At 46.1% G+C, this 19,673-nt stretch overlaps 7 protein-coding genes across 7 annotated transcripts; 5 read left to right on the forward strand and 2 right to left on the reverse strand.

Annotated features, from left to right (window-relative positions):
* Positions 1-871: 871 nt before the first annotated feature.
* Positions 872-5,743, forward strand: M431DRAFT_10405 (hypothetical protein; the record flags this gene model as incomplete). The annotated part of the gene is made up of 5 exons (XM_024911539.1): positions 872-1,222; positions 1,297-1,495; positions 1,555-2,679; positions 2,739-3,745; positions 3,830-5,743. 5 exons carry the CDS (start codon positions 872-874, stop codon positions 5,741-5,743), a joined length of 4,596 nt encoding a protein of 1,531 aa, XP_024768665.1.
* Positions 5,744-7,471: 1,728 nt separating this feature from the next.
* On the forward strand, positions 7,472-8,300 carry M431DRAFT_98691 (glycoside hydrolase family 75 protein; the record flags this gene model as incomplete). The annotated part of the gene is made up of 3 exons (XM_024925077.1): positions 7,472-7,570; positions 7,633-7,980; positions 8,040-8,300. The coding sequence occupies 3 exons, from the start codon at positions 7,472-7,474 to the stop codon at positions 8,298-8,300; spliced, it is 708 nt and encodes a 235-aa protein (XP_024768666.1).
* Positions 8,301-9,080: 780 nt separating this feature from the next.
* On the forward strand, positions 9,081-11,279 carry M431DRAFT_20932 (hypothetical protein). Its single transcript, XM_024913436.1, has 5 exons — positions 9,081-9,609; positions 9,683-9,836; positions 9,894-10,368; positions 10,424-10,741; positions 10,807-11,279. Exons 1-5 carry the CDS (start codon positions 9,207-9,209, stop codon positions 11,089-11,091), a joined length of 1,635 nt encoding a protein of 544 aa, XP_024768667.1. The 5' UTR covers positions 9,081-9,206; the 3' UTR covers positions 11,092-11,279.
* A 406-nt stretch (positions 11,280-11,685) lies between these two features.
* M431DRAFT_525011 (hypothetical protein) lies at positions 11,686-12,309 on the reverse strand. The gene is made up of 2 exons (XM_024920599.1): positions 11,894-12,309; positions 11,686-11,838 (listed from the first exon to the last, which is right to left on the reverse strand). Exon 1 carries the CDS (start codon positions 12,276-12,278, stop codon positions 11,913-11,915), a length of 366 nt encoding a protein of 121 aa, XP_024768668.1. The 5' UTR covers positions 12,279-12,309; the 3' UTR covers positions 11,686-11,838; positions 11,894-11,912.
* A 1,296-nt stretch (positions 12,310-13,605) lies between these two features.
* M431DRAFT_513293 (hypothetical protein) lies at positions 13,606-15,373 on the forward strand. Its single transcript, XM_024919990.1, has 4 exons — positions 13,606-13,939; positions 13,987-14,287; positions 14,348-14,482; positions 14,543-15,373. The coding sequence occupies exons 1-4, from the start codon at positions 13,641-13,643 to the stop codon at positions 15,221-15,223; spliced, it is 1,416 nt and encodes a 471-aa protein (XP_024768669.1). The 5' UTR covers positions 13,606-13,640; the 3' UTR covers positions 15,224-15,373.
* Positions 15,374-16,599: 1,226 nt separating this feature from the next.
* On the forward strand, positions 16,600-17,202 carry M431DRAFT_545886 (hypothetical protein; the record flags this gene model as incomplete). Its single annotated transcript, XM_024921187.1, has 3 exons — positions 16,600-16,735; positions 16,792-16,915; positions 16,979-17,202. Coding segments are annotated over 3 exons (399 nt in total), but the record flags the coding sequence as incomplete, so codon positions are not given.
* A 202-nt stretch (positions 17,203-17,404) lies between these two features.
* M431DRAFT_545890 (hypothetical protein) lies at positions 17,405-19,389 on the reverse strand (the record flags this gene model as incomplete). Its single annotated transcript, XM_024921188.1, has 5 exons — positions 17,405-17,430; positions 17,635-18,091; positions 18,156-18,721; positions 18,783-19,161; positions 19,222-19,389. 5 exons carry the CDS (start codon positions 19,387-19,389, stop codon positions 17,405-17,407), a joined length of 1,596 nt encoding a protein of 531 aa, XP_024768671.1.
* Positions 19,390-19,673: the final 284 nt, after the last annotated feature.

Below are 19,673 nucleotides of genomic sequence, written 5' to 3' on the forward strand. Positions count from 1 at the left end.
TGGTGGACAATTCCTGCCATCATGATTCTTTGAACCACTTTGGGGTCGGTCGCCTTTATTTCACAGGGCCCACTGCGTGACTCCGCCTCAGCCCAAGTTGACTGTCAATCCAATGACAGCACAAGAGGGTATGTAAGAATAGTAACAAGTGGTAACAAGTGGCCAGTAGACGAGGACGGCGTCTTGCCATGGATTTTGGTTTAAAAATCCCTCGTCTGATAAGCTGTTAGCTGCGGGGTTCCTGGTTCTGCTAGTGTGCCTTTGCTCTTCGTGAAGCGCACTAAAATCACAGGTTGTGCAAATCCTCCTCTTGACTGTTCAATTGTCTCGAGCTCTCAGCGTTGAGAACTTTGTAATCTCCCTGATGATGTAACTCTTTAAGCAGGTATTGCCCAGAGATTCGGATGATCCATGACCACTATCGACTTGGTTAATTGGGGCATCATTTCGGCGTCCCAGACTCAAGTTACCGGATGAAGGATATTGCATCTTGAGTCTACGCTAACTCGAGGGGCTGATAATAAGCTGCATGATCAGCCCACAGGCAACGAACAGGGGATCATGCGGCCATCGACATAGAGAGGAATCCTACGAATGAGCCATTCAGCTGCATCTCTTGGTGTGCTGTGGAGCACATTATAGGGCTGAATGCACTCTGGCTGTAGCCGAATATGGTGCATTTACCGATATAATGGTGTTGGTTGAAACGATTTAAGAGAGGCTGGGACCCCATATATCACCATTTTGTCCGCATAGTTTGGAGCTGTTTCGTGACCACTTATACGAAGAAAGATTAAATGTAACCTTGCCCGTTCTAATTCTGCTTTTTCTTTGCTTGGTTTCAGTTGATCTTCCCCCTCTCTTTGGCAACATGGCGTCCAACGGGGAGGAGAAGAAGAAGATAGTGCCAGAAGACCTGGAGAGTGATAATCGCGATGTTGCCGACTTGTGGAAGCAAGCCCTCAAGCAGTACAAAGGTATCGTGGGCTTTGACTTGCAGCCCAAGTTCAACAATGTTCAGGCTATGATAGACTTTGGCACGAACGAAATGAACTCTTTTCACAAATTTCGACACAATAGCAAAAAAGTGGACAAGCTCCGCAGCCTTTTTGCTGCCAACATCGATTACATTGAGAAAGGCGCCCAGCAGCTGATCAGCGCTGCTGTTCCTGCATTTCCTCCAGCTGCTGCTATTGGCACGGCTATTACATATCTTCTTTCAGTAGGACTCTCTTTGCAAGTATTGCTGTGTATTAGTAGCATTTCGTTGGCTAACGTTGCACCGTACCTCCATAGGCCTGCAAACAAGTTTCAGCCGACTATGATGTCGTCGTTGTGTTCTTTGATGATATGAATAGCTTTTTGGAGCGCGTCGTCATATTAGAGACTCGCCTTCCATCACATAAGGCCTATCAAAATTGTCTCATGGACGTCTTTACGTCCTTCTTGACGTTGACAGGCTATGCGCACAAGTATATAGAACTTGGCCGTTTCAGTAAGTGCCTCTACTTTGAAGTTGTAATTAAACTGCGGCTCTGCTCACATGACATGCAGAGAAATGGATCACCAATTTAATTGAAGGAGAAGATAGCGATTTGGGTGGTGCCCGAAAGAAGATGGACAAGGATCTGACGAGGCTGCAGAATGCGACGGAGTTTGCCATCCTGGGCAACAGCGAAGAACTTAAGAAAATGAATACAGAGCTACAGAACAACCAGGAGGCACACACCAGAATGCTCGAGGAGCAGAAGGAGATTATGTTCTCAATTAGTCAAGATACTGGGAGCATTCGCAGCGATGTCGCCAAGCTACTCAAGGCCTTTACGGAACAGAACGCAAAGCACGATCACAAAGGAAAGCCGTCGACTCAGGATGCAGGGAAGCCAGCATCCGCCAATAGAGTACGAAACAGAATGCCGAATGTTGAGGGAGATGGCCATGAATACACAATCCTGAAAGAGACTCTGATCCCAGACACTTGTACCTGGGTCTTTTCTCAACAAGAGTGGGAAGACTGGGTGAAACAAGACGAAGATGTCAGTGTGCTGAAGCCAGTTCTTGCTTTAGCAGGACAACCGGGTACTGGTAAGAGCCATCTAGCTGCCGCGGTGCACGACAAGCTCTACGACTTGGCAAAGGAAGACTCCAGCCAGCGCACCTGTGTCGCACATTTTTACTTCCGAGAGCAGCGTAAAGACTTGGGTTTCTTCAGAAGCGGACTGATCACCACCATCAACCAGATAGTGGAGCAGAGTGTGCCGCTCTGCGAGAGGATCAACGCAGAGATGGTCCGCGACGAGGTTTTCTATAATGTCTTTGAATGGAGGGATTTACTCCTCAAGATTCTGGGACCATCGTTCAGCAATGACTCTCCAAACCGTCTTTTTGTCCTATTTGATGGCTTGGATGAATTGATAGACTTCCCTCAATTCCTGGAATTTGTCAAGCTCGTCAGACAGGAGAAGTTTAGAATATCGATTGTCGTCACCTCTCGCCCCGACCTTTTGGCGAAATTATCAGAGCAGGCAGAAGTCAGCACCATCGAAGTCACAAAGGAGAAACAATTACAGGACTTCAAGACGCTCGCATGGCATCGAATTAACGATCTGAACTACCTCAAGAAGTTCACACGCTACGTCCAACAGAGAATTGCAGAAAAGGTGGAAGAGGCCTCACCTAGTAAGTCGGGACTTTTGAGACAGTGTGAAGAAAGGGTCTGACACATTTCTTTTTATTAGACTTGTTATATGCTGAGCACACCCTGGAACGACTCAATGCTCTCGGCCGCGAAGGTGCTGCTCTTCAGGTGCTTGCGCTTCCAATGCCAGAGAACCTGCATGGCGTATACGAGATCATGTTGGACGAATGTCAGCGCCGAATGCCTGCTGACCGTCAAGAAATTGCGGCCAAGCTGCTCCATTGGATTGCGTTCTCATATCGTGTCCTGACCCTTGATGAAGTAACGTCCCTGCTGGTTTATCTTTCTAAAGACGACAGCTTTACACTCGAGGAAATTCCCGAAGTTGCATCCAAGTTTCTCCAGATTGGAGACCCCGCCTTTGAAGCTCAAACGCGAGAAATAGCTCATAGAGATACTTCTACTGGTTCTATCGAGGACCTCGAAAAGGCAGAAGCAGCATCCGATAACCAAGATGATGTCTATAATGATGGCGCATTACCTGTCAAGTTCAAAGAGAGGTCAATGCGTGCATTCTTTAGGGATGCATCTGATGTAGACTCAAAATGGCATTTGAAAGCATCAGAAGCACATCGCCAGATATTTTTGGCCGGCGTTGACCTGGTCAAGCCGGAACCCCTGGGGCCCGGCCACCCGATCAAAGAAGGTCTACGGCTATACGCTGCCTATCGCCTCCTCTCGCATTTCGTCGAGCTCAAGTTGGAGGAGCACACGCCTCAAGAGAAAGTAGAGGTTATGGAAGGGCTTGCTATGGCTTTATCACACACCGACTTTGCAGATACACTCAGTCGCACGGGAATGACATATAACAGGGGCATCAAAAGTCTTGTAAACGACAGAGTTGCTCTCTGGGCCGAATCCCTCAAAACCCCAGAAATTTCGTCTCTCTTGAGCCCTGATGCAGCTGCATGGTGGGCAGATGTTGCCATAGATTCCCGAAGGTGCAGATATGGGATGGTTAGGGGGTACGTTAGCCGCATATATACTGCGGCGAACCTTGAAGAAGTATTAAGTGCATATAAGCTTCTCTATGGACTTTTGGGCGTAGTAAGTTTTCGCTGGCCGTATTCCGTTCTTCTTCTTCTTCTTCTTCTCGGATATTACAGAGACTCTTAACTGATGACATCACAGTCTGGACTTGATGAGCTCCTTGTTGACAAAGCTAAAGCCAACTTCCCAGACGAGGTTTCGGCACCAGCAACATCAAGCGATGATCCACCCACTGACGATAGTGGAAATGCTGCAAATCATGCCACGGGAGAATTAGGGGAAGAAAAGAGCTCATTGGGTTTGCCAGGAATCTTCAGTGATCTCGAGATGGACGGAACGGCTTACCGAGCTGTGGGAGAGCTATTCTTCCATTATAGCCATTACAAAGCAGCTGATTTGATGTGCAAAAAGGCATATGATATCTGTCATTCCGGAGACGACAATGTGGAAAAGTTCAAGATATCAATTCTGCACTCCAAGGTCCTGTTGAAGCTACACGAAAAAGACAAGGCTTTCGAAACTATTTTGGAGCGTGTCAAGGACATTAAAACGGTCGATGTCCCTACGGCCTTGAAGCGCGCAGCTCTCTTAGCAAAGGCTGAAGTTGAGACAAAGCTGAAGATGCGACAAGCCGCAGCCGAATCTTACACCAAGGCAAAGTCGATCGATCCAACTGGAATGACTACGGGAGATGCTCTTGTGAAAGAACTTGAGCTTTTCGAGAAGGTTGATGATTACGCTGGGTACTTTCGAACACTGAAAAGTTGGAGCCCTATCGATAGGCTAACTTGGATGGCATGGAACTATTGCTATGATGGCCGTGAGCGACACGACCAGCTTCGCTCTCTTGCAATCAAAGAGGGCGAAGCCGACTTTCTCATCGAAATATATAAGAACGCCATCCAGTTTCTTGATCGGCTCAACTCTGGCGCCCCATTGCGTCTTGAGTTGGCAGTGACGTACTTTAGGGCAGCAGGGGACCTTGAGAACGCTCGCAAATATTTAGACGAAATATTCAACACTACATCCGGCGGATACCCGTATTCTATTACAGACGAGCAACCTCAAACAATGCTCCAAAGGGCTGTTGACGTTATGTCAGACGTTCTGTACGAAATTTTCCGCAGCTCTCGCGATCCCAAAGTCAAGCTAGAGGCTCTTGAGGCACTCAAAGGTCTAATGGATAGGCCACTCTCTTTATCTGTACCGATCTATACCGCTCTAGACCTTGTACATCGTCGCATCGTTATTGCGTCAATGTGCCTGAAAATGGGTCAAGGTAGCGAGTTCCAGGAGCGACTCCAGAGCGTTTTCAATGACTGCTTCGCCGGCCTGAGCGATAAAGTCTCTTGGAACGATGGGCAAAATTTGGAAAAGCTGGGCCATGCACTTATGATACTGAGCAAAGCCGTTCCAGAGGGGCAAGATATCCAGCGATATGCACGAATTGTGATATCAGCCATGTTTTCCAAAATCACGACTGCTTCAGACGAGGAAGACGGGTTGAGCTCCGAATCGGATGAATCCGGCGATGAAGAAAGCGACAGCAGCGATGATGAAGATGATACACCGCCCGAGGGAGTGGTACCTCTTGCTAGAGCTGGTAGAGTTGGCACGTTTGAAGGAATGGCAGCGTTCGAAACCATGAACAGCCTCAGGAGTGGAAATAAATCATCACCAAAAGATGAAGGAGACCTGGGCAACCCCGACATTGTTGTATACAGCTGCGATGGAGGCATCTGCACTCCCACAGCTGGGTACGCCTGGTGGGGAGATTCTGTGGTTCATTACTGTGCCGAATGCTCCACCACATTGGTTTGCGAAATCTGCTACAACGCGAGACACACTCCTGAGAAGGTTGGATCGCCAAATGTGATGCATTTTTGCGACAAGAGGCACAATTACATCAAGTTGCCTGTGGAGGGCTGGCGAGGCATCAAGGATGGCGTTATGAGGGTGGATGGAGAGGAGCCAGTGAAGTTTGAGAGCTTTCTGAATCGCTTACAGAATGAGATTTGCAAGGATGCTTGGGATCGGTTCTGGACCGGCGCCTGAGGGGCTGACGAGATACGATGTACGAATTATGGACGGTTTTGGTTATTATTCCAGTGTGTGCACTCTGATACGTATAGTAAATACAACACCACTCACACGGTTTTCTTAATGTAATTGAATTAGACCGTAGACTACTGGCATTTGGCTGTGAACAAAGAAGCCCGATGCTCCGCATCTCGCCCAGCTAATCTTTAGTGCCAGGCTACCTGCGCAAGGAGGGGGTTTCTGAACATCTCGGTGCTAAAGCAGGAGTTGGCATTGGGAAAGATTTCTGATAGACCGTATTTGTTCTTTCTTGGAAATTAGCATGGACGAAGTTATTTCGCAGCGGAGACTTTCTTCAAGCCAAATATCGGCAAGAAATAAATTTAAGCTTATAAGCTTATCTTACGGAAGCGGGGGGTTGCTTGTATTGGAAATATGTTTTGACGGGCTCTCCAATGACCAAATAAATCACCCAATTCCCCCCCGCCCTGAGCTGGAAGATGTTAATTTGCCTTTTAAATTATAATCACGTTAACGTAGATGTTGTACTACACAGCTCAATGTTCTCTTCCACAGATGAGTGCCTGTATATACAACAATGGCCGTCACCGCGTTATTGGGCCTTGTTTCACATATACTAGATGGGTTTTGACGCTTGAGTGCGCTAATATACCATCTCCGCTCCAGTGCCCATAATAGGAGTACACGCACTGCAAAAGGTGGTCACCGCCAATTGGGAATCATGGTTCTAGAGTCTTCTGTTGGATTCCTGTATTTGTGTACGGTTCCTGGTGGTTGTAGTTAATGGTTTAGCTTTTTCTCCGTAACCTGCCTGGATACCACTCGCATAGGATGCAATAGGCAATGTATGCTACATGAAATATGCCGAGAAACGTTCCACGACGACCTGTCATGGGTAACAATGATTCCGTGTTTGTACATATAGTAATTCGTCCGATGTTTTTGAATCACGGGTTGTTCGGCTCGACAAGAGAGAGCCATCTCTCAGGTAACATTCCGTGGAGTCCGTATAACACCTTCTAGCAGGAAGAGGAAGGAAAGACGTAGAGACTGTGATCGCAACAGGGAAGCGAAATGGACATCCTTGCTGGCGGCACAGTCCTCACCGACAAGCATGCAAATCTTGAACCTAATCGGATGTCATGTCAAGAATAGAGTGCTCCGTAGCGGCGCCAAGATCTGCAAGCACGCTTATTTCTCTCCCCTGTTTCCGTCTGAACACCTGTTGCTTGCTTCGTGAAGTGCTCTTTTCAGTGTAGCGCGCCGTCAAGCTCGTATAAGCTTTCGGCCCACGGCTGGCTCAGGTCTGGGCCAAGGGGGCGCCCCCGCGTAACGAATACGGCTACTACGTTACAAATGTGTCCCAGAGGCAATTTGTGTCCTGATTTTCCTCCAATCTTACCCAATCGATTCCTTTGACCTTCCCTTTTCACTCAGCAACACCAAGCTTCAACAGGTGATGGTCAATTTAGATGCATGTCAGCGTTTCAACGATGAACTCGGCGGCGATCCGAAATGGCGGTGGTAGAGTAAGGTTAGGTAAGGTGGCAGGGAGAGCTGATCTGTCAAGGTGTTAAGACAAATGGAAGGGTTGAAGATCAGGTTTGAAAGGGTATAAATTGTACGAACCATGCTCACACAATCTGTTTGTTTGGCATCAGCCAAGAGCTTCTTCCACTCTAATAAACACTTTTCGCTACTTACAACTCATAACTCATTAAAATGCGATCCAACGCTCTTCTTGGCCTCGCTGCCTTCGGCACAGTTGCCTCAGCCTTCTCACTCCCCGCCAACCTCAAGACCATCTACGACAACCACAAAGTAAGTCATATCCACACCAAAGGGCTAGCGAGATTTGTCCCTCATACTTACTGTTCTTTAAGTCCGGAACGTGTGCCAAGAAATTGTCGGGCACTTTTAGTGGTGGAGCTTCATACTGTGGTGACCTTGCCGGTGCTATCTTCCTCAAGGGAAGTTCTGGCAACTATGACAACCTCGACATCGATTGTGATGGTGCCAACAACTCGGCTGGTGCTTGTGCCAACGATCCCAGTGGCCAGAGCGAAACTGCCTTCAAGGATACCGTGAGAACATTCGGCATTTCTGATCTCGATGCCAATATTCACCCGTACGTCGTCTTCGGCAATTCGGGCAGCAGCCCCTCTTTCAACCCCCAGTCATCCGGCATGCAGCCGCTTAGTGTCATGGCTGTTGTGTGCAATAACCAAGTTGTAAGTTTGGATATCTTATTTTGCTCTATCATAAGCCAGAAGCTGATACAAATCGCCAGTTCTATGGTATCTGGGGTGATACCAACGGTGGCACCTCCACCGGAGAAGCTTCCCTTGCTTTGGGTAAGCTTTGCTTTCCTAACGAGGGCCTTAGCGGTGATAACGGCCATGATCCCAAGGACGTTTTGTTCATTGGATTCACTGGCTCCGGAGCTGTGCCAGGCAAGAGCGGTGCAAACTGGGCGGCCAAGAACACCAATGACTTTGAGAACAGTATCAAGGCATTGGGAGACAGGCTTGTTGCTGGCCTCAAGGCTTAAATAACGGTGCCTTGGCAGACGAAAAAATCATGAGATACGACCTGAACAGCACATCACGCAAATATGAGTACATATTCGGCTACAGTATATAGTTCCCGACCCAAATACATACGAATGAAATGCTAGTTCGATCCCAATCGGTGTGCTAAGAAACATTTGTGGCATGTGACGAAAATAAACTACGCGGGGGAGAACTCAGTGGACGAATCGGATGCATTCTCGCAACACCCGAGTACTATTTCGTCCTCTGCTACTATATGACACGAGCCATTAAATCCCAGGTTATTACCGTCTCGCATCTTGCATCATATGTTCAAATCTGGGGATCGTGAGAGCTATTGGTGCGCATGACCTTCGTATCGCCATTGTGGATTTTGCGGAGATCAACTCCAATAGTAAACGGCACTGGTGGTTTTATTTCCCCCAGACTGCCCCATTGTCGAGTCAGTCCCGCAGACGCCATTGGTGCGCATAACCGACCAAACCTGGAGAGATCGACAGACTTGCCGATGGGGTTTGTTACTCTGGCGTAGCAATGATGATTGAACGTAAGCAAGAACAAACTGAGCATGTCTTTGCTGCACGCTTTCCCCGTGGAGGACCCCATGATTGCCGGGTTTTTGCGGCAGATCTCAATCGGACAATGACCGGATGGCTCCGACGAAGCGTTTAAGCGTCAGTGCTGGCGAATGGGGATCGTTGTCTTTCACGATGGAGCTCTCTTTTGGATACCCATTGACTGAATTTGGCATTCAGTGCTGCCTAAATGCTACACGGGATGCCGATCTTCGGCTTCCACGATGATGCGCAAGTATATAAGATCCTCACCAAGCATTCCCTCTACGGAGAAGGAAATGGATTGAGAGGAACCCACATACAGCCATTGTTTTCTGCGCAATTGACAGCATGGCCAACCTCACCGGGCCGCTGGCCAAATACAATGTGGCCCATAAACTTTACAAAAGCTCCCTTCTAAATTCCGTCTGCCTTGTAGCGGGGTTATCAATTTTCTTCTTCGGTTATGATCAAGGATTGATGGGCGGCGTCAATACGGCGCGCGATTATGCTGAGCGCATGGGCTTTGGTCACTGGGATGAAAACCAGGGTATTGTTGTTGTCGATAAGCCCTTGTTACAGGGAGGCATCGTTGCCGTGTATTATCTCCCGGGGACTCTATGCGGGTGTCTCCTCGGAGGCTGGCTGGGCGACCGCTATGGCCGTATCAAGACGATTGCTTTGGCATGTGCTTGGAGCGTTTGCGCTGCTGCTCTGCAGGCTTCAGCCATGAACTCAAACTGGATGTTTTGCGGTATGCTACAAAGAGATCATTTATAGGCAGATCCTGTGTTATAGTGCTTTGACTGACTGAAGATATGGGAAAGCGCGTGTGCTTAACGGTGTTGGCACTGGAATTTTAAATGCGATTACACCAGTCTGGGCAACCGAGACCGCTGCTCATACCTCTCGCGGACAATTTGTTTCCATTGAGTTTACTTTGAACATCCTTGGAGTTGTTGTAGCATACTGGCTAGAATTGTTAGTAAATTCTTCAGAGGTTCTGTCTTTTTAGCAGCTTTGCTAACATGAGAACAGTGGCACATCCAAATACCACGACAACACATCCTCATTTATCTGGAGATTTCCCGTTGCCTTTCAGATTCTCCCTCTGATTGCGCTCTTCATTGTCATCTGGTTCATGCCTGAATCTCCGCGCTGGCTCGTCAAAGTTGGCCGTGAAGAGGAAGCCCGCTTTATCCTAGGTCGTCTTCGTGGCAACGAAGGCGAGGATGGCGTCAAAATGGAAGCAGAGTACCAGGATATCATTAACATTCGTAACCTGGAAGAAGATACTTCCAAGCAGCAGGGTTATCTTCAAATGTTTTTCGGTATCGGTTCTGGAAAATTGCACACTGGTCGGCGCGTTCAGCTTGTTATTTGGCTTCAGATTCTTCAAGAATGGATCGGTATTGCGGGAATCACCATCTACGGTCCTGAAATCTTTACCATAGCTGGAATTAGCTCAAAGGACAGGCTTTGGGTCAGCGGTATCAACAACATCACATATATGGTACGCCAGCCAAGTATCTGTGTCCAAAAACTAATAGATACTGACAATATGCTAGTTTGCCACATTGATCTGTGTCTTCACCATCGATCGCATCGGCCGTCGTTGGACCTTATACTGGGGAGCAGTTGGACAGGGCATATGCATGTTTGTCGCAGGTGGCCTCGCTCGAGCTACGATCAATGCCGAGGGCAAAAGTAGCCAAAGCCATATTGGCGGCGCCGCAACATTTTTCGTATTCCTTTATACTGCGATATTTGGTGCTACTTGGCTTACTGTTCCTTGGCTCTACCCAGCTGAGATTTTCCCCTTGCAAGTTAGAGCCAAGGGCAATGCTTGGGGCGTCGTTGGCTGGTCCATTGGCAATGGTTGGTGTGTAAGTTTTTTTTCCCATCCTTAAAACTTTTATTTTCCTGAAGCCATTGCTCATCAGCTTCCTAGGTTCTGCTGCTTCCCACCATCTTTAAACGCCTTAACGAGAAAACTCTCTACATATTCGGTGCTGTCAATGCTTTATCCATCCTTGTCGTCTGGGCGCTGTATCCTGAGTCCAATCAGCGGACGTTGGAAGAGATGGATCTCGTGTTTGCCAGTGACAGTATCTGGGCCTGGGAAGCCGAACGCAATTTTGCGAAACTGAAGACGGAGAATCCTGACCTTGTTCAGAGTTCAGGACCAAAACCTGGAGTTGTAGATGTTGAGCACGCCGTCGCACCCAAGGAGTAAGGGCCGATGGAAACTATACAGTGTCTGTGGCTGTGAATCCTTTGTTATTGCTTCTCTTACCATTTTCTGAGGAAGACCACATATGAAAGCCAAGGTCATAGATATAATAGAGTTATTGATAGACCATTTATGATAGCATTTTTGGGTACTATAAATCAGCTTCTGTACATTGTAGAGACCCAAGAAGCATCTCATATACTGATGAGCATTGAAATGGTCAACGCGGCCAAAGAGTAAAAGTCTACATGATATGAATACAACCTCTATGCACTAAATTTGAGACAAATTTTATAAAATTTCTAATAGCAATGCACTCTTGTACTCTCATATAATTGTAGATTTTGTCTTTTGTCTTTTATATATAATGACCGATAATATGCACTGCAGCTGATGGTCTACGTTTATTCTGACCATAGCAAGAGTCTCTCACTTCTTTGTCCTCAGGACTAGGTATTGAAGCTATCCTACCAGCAAAATCCAAGCGATATATTTAGGTTGATCTACGTTTTTAAGCCTGAAGAGTAGCATACTCATGCATCTTATGGTCATATTTGAGGGAAAGTATGGAAATTCTCCTGGTGTCTATTACAGTAGGTTTATATTCTTTGGATAGTATAACAATGTTATAAGAGTATTCTCAGCAATTCTATTCAAGCTGGGGTAAACCTGTCCTTGGCTTGGCTGCAACATTGAAAAGGCCATCCACCTCCTGTAACTTAACAACAGAATCCATCGCTGAGGGGACTACTACATCAGGTTAGCAAAACACAAGTCAACGTATCATGAAACCTAGACAACTCACATTTTTTGTCATAGATGATTTAGCAGAAAGCCCGTGTATCCACCAAGTAATGAGTCTCAAAGTCACAGCAAGCTCCTGTAGCACCACATGTCCGGGTACATGTCGTGGTAGTGCTAGGGTGCATGTCGACCACGTAGTTACCATGACCCGTGTTCCAGTGCAGGTATTGGCAGTTCTCTACCCAGGCACTATTGACAGCGCCACTGATTTGCATGTCACAATGAGCAAAGTTGCTGCAGCTCGTATGGCCAGATGCTTGATTGTTGTCGTTGGCGTTGATGCTGACGTAGGGATCAATGGAACCCGACTGGCATGACCCTGAGATGGTAAGGCAAGCCTCGGTGGCAGCAACTGCCAATGAAAGAATTGATAAGAGACCCTTCATGGTGTTACGGAAGAAGGAAGATAGCGGTAATTGAAGCTTGTTAAAAGTGGTGTTTGATCAAGGTGTTTGACAGTGGGTTATTCGGTGGTCTTTACTTTGGTTCTTATACTTTTTCTCCTTGGGGAGAAAATAACACTAACGCAAGGAGCAGGATTCACATCAACGATTTATTGGCCAGCAATTGTCTTCCTCAGAGATATTTCAGTCACAAACCTGCTTGGTATAGTTGGGTTACACTTCATTATTCCCTTGTATCGACCCAATTGAATACAGAATTACCTGTTTAGCACCCCAGAGCGGCTTCAGAAGCTCCCTCTCGGTGCCGAGTTGATATCTCTACTCTCCGCCCCCACAGGATGTTACTTCGTAATACCAGGCCAAGGCAATCCCGCTGGCTAAATAAGGAAGGTCAAAATCCACACCAATGCACTCCGCACATCCCTATTGGTTGGTAGGCCCGATTTCAGAGTGCAATTTTATTTTTGGATAGGATTTAGCTAAGTATACAAACATGCATAGTTCAGCTGAAGACACCGGGCGATAATCCGACGTATGCCTTTAAAGATGCTATACTTGACTACAAGGGGATCTAATTTTCCTGTTGCGGTGATACTTAGGCAAAAGAGCATAACTTCCCAGTCGGTCAATCTGAGGATCATTGAGCGCAGAGGGCTATACCACTCTAATATACGCAACTCTGTTGTGGGTGGCTCAGGGTCATGCGTTAGGTGCTAGCAAGCCTGTAGATACAACTCCAAAGTTTGTGTGCTTTGAGCGCTGACTACTACAAACATCAATCCTAGCGTCGTCATCACTGGACCATTTACTTCAGAATAGATATGCCGGTATTATACGTAGAGTAATAATTGAATGGAGAAGAGACAGAGCAATGGAAAGCGGCTATATATAGGAACGAATAAAATTTAAGTGCTCTAGAGAAGTTCTTACCTGTTGCTAGTACATGTATATATAGGTAGGCTTTACAAGCTGTTTCACCGGGCATGTATAAAGGATTTAGCATCTTAGTGCTAGCTGGCTCTTGCGATCACGGATTATGGCATGTTTCGGGGATTGTGATCCGACATTCCGACATACAAACTCATATATTCTGCCTCGCTACACTGCATATGTTACATCCAGTTGACCGTGATCCCAAGATTCCGTTGCTCTGTAATTCTATGCTTCACGTGATGCTCGGAATATACGGAGACCGCATCACATAAGCTAACCCATCAGCGGCGGAAATATCCAGCTTAGCCATTTAGAGAAAGCGTTCTCTGAACCAGGGCAGAGTGGCAAATCTCATACTCCGAATTGCCCTCATATTGTTGGGGTTCATTTAGTACTGCACAGGCAAAAGCAATGACAGACCCAGCTATCGATGGCTTCCAATTCATTCTGCACGCTCCTAATGAACGACTTTCGAAAGAGAATCGTTCCAAGATACGCAGGCATGCTATGAAAGTAGTGGGGGCGGCACGCCGTACACCAAACGACGCGTCGCATAGAGAATCCGCCAAGTATTACAAAACTCACCGAGGCATGGAAATGTCAAGCTTGTTACCTCCTATGCCACTCTCTGGCCTGGAGCTGCTGGTGAAAGATCAGGGTTTGGACCCCTTCGATCTCTCATCGCTCACAACTGTTCATATAGGGCCTATGTATGTTGTCGGTCGAAGAATCTCATGAAGAAAGCTGACGGCTTTAGTGCCTCGTCATTACTACAGTTAGATTCCAGCCAATTACCAGGCGTCTTAGCATACAGACAATGGTCCTATTTCTCTCTTATACCACCACGTTTTGGACATGTGGCTGCGCTGGATGATGCGTTTCAGTGTCTCGTTACAATTACACACTCACTTCTTGTTCCTAACCATCGGCAGAGTGACAGAGTCATTCTCCAGCAATACGGGAAAGCGCTCCAAAGTCTTCAGAAAGCAGTAGATGAACCGAATAGTCGTTACTACTCTGAAATTTTGTGCGCTACTGGGATGTTATCAATCTTCGAAGTCAGTCAGTTGATGTTGAAACCACTTGTTGGTGAAAGGCTGACATTCTTGGTATCACAGCTCTTGAACTCACCAAACGGACAATTATGGTATCATCATATAGCAGGAGCCTCTCAAATTATACAATATCGGGGCCCAGAGAGATTCTCTTCCGACTTTGACATTGCCTTGTTGTTGTCCTTGGGTTATCCTATAGTAAGTTTGTTGTTTCATTAGGAACATGTTCACTTGTTCTAGATGACTGATCGTAACTAGTGCGCAGAGTCTCTTCTCAATAACAAAAGTTGTTTTTTGGACGACCCTACATGGATTCAAGTCATAAAGAATGCTATTGATGATCGCGAGATTTTTACTGATCGCTCCCCTCTCGGTATAAGGCTTCTGACACTCATGGTAAGAGTACCTGGCCTTGCCAAGAAAACTTGTCACGCGGTGACAATGCAGCATTCTCTACAACCTAGAGATTTTGATGCCGTAGCAGCAAAAGTGCGCATTTTACGATCGGATGTTGCAGCTTGGCGCCGAGATTTCAACATGACCTTGATTCACACTCCTGACACAACAAAGAAAAATAGTACACTTGATACTGATAAACGGTATGAGTTGCTTGGGGTTGCCCTCATCATTCAAATTTTAGTGAGTCGAATGATTGTTTGTATTTCACCAAACGATCGCGGCCTCCTTGAAGAAGAGGTTCAGAGCTTTGCCATTGAGCTCAAATGTCTTCTTGGGTCTGTAAGACATCACCGTCGAGCCGAGTTTTTCCTAACGCAAAAAGTCAAAATTGCTAATGCTGCGCTTGTCACGCATGACGATTTTGCTGCTGCAATTGGATGCGATCGTGTAATAGAGGCGTGGAAGCTAAAGAAGTTTGACAATGCTTTTGGGAGGAAGACATGCGATGGAATAACGTGTTGTGTACTGGAGGAACGATGAAACTATCCAAGGGTAACACTTCCCTTGTCGCGGAGATGATCTTATATCATATATGCTCTTAAAATCTTCATGCATGTTAACCCCCTTTTGTTTTTCTTGACATATACAGCAGGAACCTCCATTGTAGCAGCGACGGAATAGCCTTTCTTGGCCTTTCTCTTTTTATCTTTTTTTTTTAGGTTGCACAGGTCATGATTGTATCATGACTGCATTGTACTACACTATTTGGATACTGTGACCTCTTTTGTGTTACTGACCTGAACAGAGATTTACGAGAAGGCTGTTTATATAGATACAATAAGTATATGCTCTACATGTTGGATATAACGTGAAAGTCAGGGCAGATGGGGTTTATCCGCTGGCAATAGCTAGATAGTTTACTCTTTCTTAGCTCACCCTGTTAATCTGCCCCTATTTTCTGGATGGCGTGGGAAAATGCAATGAATGAGTATATAAACGCGAAAAAAATGCCATATCGCCATAATAAAGTATGATGATTCTCATAAAAACCACTCTAAATGGTTGTGAAATGAGATATGACTTACACGCGGTTAAACTCGTAAGTTTTGCCTTGCCGAGAGTGTAGGGATGCTGGTGATTGCCCTACAACCATTTTTCGTTTATGCGGCTCTAATATTTCATCATAAGTCTCTTTTAATCAGCAGTATTTTTTTTAATCCTCTAAATGTGCTCATTCGGGGCAACGTGCATTCCGACTTCATAACTATTACTAACTGTTTAGTGGTAACTGTTATTCCGCCACTTCTTAACAAAGGCCTTAAGGTAATAAAGTCGGTAATCGCTAGCGTGTCTAGATGTGGCATGTGCTAGGCTGGACCATATGCTTAATTAGGCATTTGGTATTTTGTGGAGCAACAATGACACCCTCGCAACTCGATTCCAGTCATGTACTACAGACGAGAATGATGGAATCAATCTCATGGTCCAAACAGATATAAAATATGGCAGAATCCCATATACCTCGCCAGCATTCAGATTCATTCTATAAGCATTCATCCTACAACCATTCTCCGAAACATCCAGTAACAATGGCACCACCAACTTGGACAGAGCTGCTTGAGGGAAACCGGTAAGCCAAGGTGTTGAGGCTTCACTCTGCAGAAACTGACTCCAGTCTAGCGTCTATGCGGAGACACAGCACAAGCCTCCAGCACTCCTCGGCCAGCCTGGTTTTGAGATACCCTCTGTTATGATCTGTATGAAAGTCTGATATTTTTGGCACGCAACACTATTTGCTAATGCTCTGCAGTTACATGCATCGATTTTCGAGCATCGGCTGAGGCATTCCTCGGCATGAAAGGCGATGGTAGGATTTCACACACTTTAACACTTTAACGTTTTGAAGCAACTATTCTTACACAAATACGACAGAAGCGTTTGTGATTCGAAACCCAGGTGGTAGAATTACCACCGGCCTCCAGTCGCTGCTCTTTGTTGACACATTAACGGGCGGGCAAGCTCTTAAAGATATTGTCATTGTTCACCATCTCGGTAAGTACAAGCATCCTTCAGTGAATGTCTACTTGTTCTAACTGACTGAAATCAAGACTGCGGCTGCACTCATATTACCGACGATATCATTAAAGATGCTTTGAAAGCCAAGAGTCCCGAACTGGGCGCTGAGATTGATAACATTGTCTTTGGCACTTATTCTGCAAAGAATATGCAGCAGTGAGTTGGCCACAGTCACCTGATAATACAAATCTTTGGATATGATGATTCTGACAGAGATAGACACATAAACAACATTGAAACAGACATAAAATTCTTGAAGGATTCGCCACTCGTGAGAGAAGAGTTGAAAGAGCGGGTTCATGCTTACATTTTCGACCTCCAGAGTGGCAAACTAATTGCTGTGCCAACCAATGATTAGTCCAGAAGGAAGAATTGTCGAGTTGCTGATGGTAGTAGAGAGTGCTGGATTGACACGACGAATAATTATTTGAGTTTGAAGTCGGTGGCTAGTTCATCAATATTACTACTTGACTAAAGCCTCTAGTGAAATATATGCATATGTGCCTTTACCTTCCTTGGAATAATTTAAACGCAATGTGACACTGTAATGTGCATTGTGGTTGAGGAGATACATAAACATCCCCCCCCTCGGAGTTGAACTAATGCTGATGATTCGATAAGAAGTCAAGTGAACATTTTATTTAATTACTCTTTCTTCTCGTTTTTAAACTCTGTTGATCGCAAAATTAGAAACAGGTGGAAAATGATGTGATACTAGCTATGTCAGCTTCAAATCGACTTTGGTAAAGATGTAACAAAGCTCTTTGCTGTGTCGAGATGATCGTGAATGTGATCCCGGTTGAAATAAAGAGCCCCGAGCCCAATGAGCCCACCAATGAGAGTATTTAAATAGACCCCATTTCCTGGCTGTCCACTCGCCACTCCTTTGCGAAATGTTGCCGAGGTGCGGTAAGCGAAATCATCCCAGGCAACGAAAATACTCCTCAACCAAAACTTATACTGCCAATCGGGAAACATGATAGTATTCCTCTTAGTATTCCCATCAATGAACCATGACGTGCACCCTGATGCCCAGACGAGCTTTTTGGCCATTTCTTGTACCATTTCAATGTCTCGTTTCTCCGCTGAAGGCTTGACGGTAACAATGTCCCGTGAAGGCCGGCCAACGACCAAGCTTGATGTATCGGTGCGCATGGCATTCAAAATAGGCCTTATGATGCGCAATGCAAGATTGATCTGGCATTCCGTAGTATAGATAACAGAGAGATGGCCGCTGAGGGTATTGGGACCCATCATGATGAAGAAATTTGGGAATCCTGACAGGCATGTTCCTAGGTAGGAAGAAGGGACACCCTCGCTCACTCGATCCCACTAGGTTAAGTAATGTTAGATAGTGCCATAGTAACGATCGCTAGTAAGTATGATTTGCACTCACATGTTCTAGGATGCTAACTCCTCTTTCTCCAAAGATTTGCAAAGATCCAAACGGCTTTTGGGTTTCAAAACCCTGAGCAAGTACAATTGCATCCGCAGGGATAATCTTTCCGGACTTCATGCGAACTCCAGTTGGTACTATTTGTTCAATTGGGTCGTCATATATAAGATTGACATTCTCCTGATGCAGACTCGCGAGGTAACCGGTATCGTTAACACGTCTTTTGCATCCGATTTCGGTCTTGGGAACAAGGAAGTCTCGATACTTTGCGGGTGCATTAGCACGAATGTAGGCGGCAGCATCTTTTGACCAGCCATTGCGGATTTCCGCACCAGTCTCTATGTCAAATCCCTTGAAATCTTTTTCTTGATCCCAGTATAATTTGGCTCTGTAGAGACGCATCGCTAGAGGGACCCATTTCATCGTCCACTTGAACAACGCAGAGTACTCTGGGTTGGGGCGCTCAGCCAGCCAATGTGCTTGTCGAGAGAACTGCGTTACCATTTTGGCCGCTCCAGGGCCGGAGGATATCTCTGGAATTATTTGTGTCGCAGAGCATCCATTTCCTATGATCATGAGTGTGAGGATGTAGCCATCGACTACTTGACAGGGGGACGAGAGATTTACCAATGACAATAAGCTCTTTATCCTTCCAATTAAACGTGTGGTCCCACTGCGCCGTGTGAAACATGTTCCCTTCGAAGCTTGAGGCGCCTGGGATGGTGCATTTTTCCGGGACAGACAGTGTTCCAACAGCGGAGATTAAAATTTTGCTGCGATATTCTGTCACTGTTGACGATTGAAGGTCTCGAACCATGACGCTCCAAGTTCCCATTGCCTCATCCCAAGAAGCTTTCTCGACAAGAGATGCCAATTGTACATGTTTGTGAATTTCGTACTGAGCGGCTACCTCTGTGAAATACTCATGTATTTCAGATTGCAAAGCAAATCTTCGAGACCAATTGGGCTTCAGCGCAAATGAATAGGAGAAGAAATGAGACGGGACCTGCCCCGGCCTGCATGTTAGATCTATTCAAGAAACAGCAGAAAGACATTAAAAACTTACATCACAGCCGCAGCCGGGGTAAGAGTTTACCCACCATGTCCCACCAATATTATCGGATTTCTCAATGAGTGTGAAGCTTCTGATTCCGAATTGCCGAACTAATTGCACGGCAAAACCGACCCCAGATATGCCCGCACCGATGATGAGGATGTCTGTTGTTTGTGACATTTTCGGCAACCTTGACTGAGCAATTTACTTGGTGAAACATTAATTCAAGAAATTGAGGCGATGCGAAAGAAGTGATTAGGCAAAGAAGATTCCTTGTTCTTATATTAAATGTCTTTACATGGTGATTTACATTTGCATCTACCGTTTAGTGTTACCAAGAGTATGCAGTCCAGTTGCGTCACCTTTAGAGAGAGTGCATTACGTGATCTGCGTGCCTCTATTGCCGTAGGAAGAAGGTGAGCCGACAATATCTGGAGAAAGCAGCCATTGACCCTGCTTGTACT

This window comes from Trichoderma harzianum, assembly GCF_003025095.1.
Source record: "Trichoderma harzianum CBS 226.95 unplaced genomic scaffold M431scaffold_21, whole genome shotgun sequence".
Classification (NCBI taxonomy): domain Eukaryota; kingdom Fungi; phylum Ascomycota; class Sordariomycetes; order Hypocreales; family Hypocreaceae; genus Trichoderma; species Trichoderma harzianum.

Bases quoted from the DNA above. Each gene is read 5' to 3' on its own strand.
- M431DRAFT_20932 (XM_024913436.1), top strand. From the start codon at position 9,207: ATGGCCAACCTCACCGGGCCGCTGGCCAAATACAATGTGGCCCATAAA. The intron at 9,610-9,682 runs GTATGCTACAAA...GATATGGGAAAG, and splicing joins CTCAAACTGGATGTTTTGCG to CGCGTGTGCTTAACGGTGTT. The intron at 9,837-9,893 runs GTTAGTAAATTC...ACATGAGAACAG, and splicing joins GTAGCATACTGGCTAGAATT to TGGCACATCCAAATACCACG.
- M431DRAFT_513293 (XM_024919990.1), top strand. From the start codon at position 13,641: ATGACAGACCCAGCTATCGATGGCTTCCAATTCATTCTGCACGCTCCT. The intron at 13,940-13,986 runs GTATGTTGTCGG...TGACGGCTTTAG, and splicing joins ACTGTTCATATAGGGCCTAT to TGCCTCGTCATTACTACAGT. The intron at 14,483-14,542 runs GTAAGTTTGTTG...GATCGTAACTAG, and splicing joins TGTCCTTGGGTTATCCTATA to TGCGCAGAGTCTCTTCTCAA.
- M431DRAFT_525011 (XM_024920599.1), bottom strand. From the start codon at position 12,278: ATGAAGGGTCTCTTATCAATTCTTTCATTGGCAGTTGCTGCCACCGAG.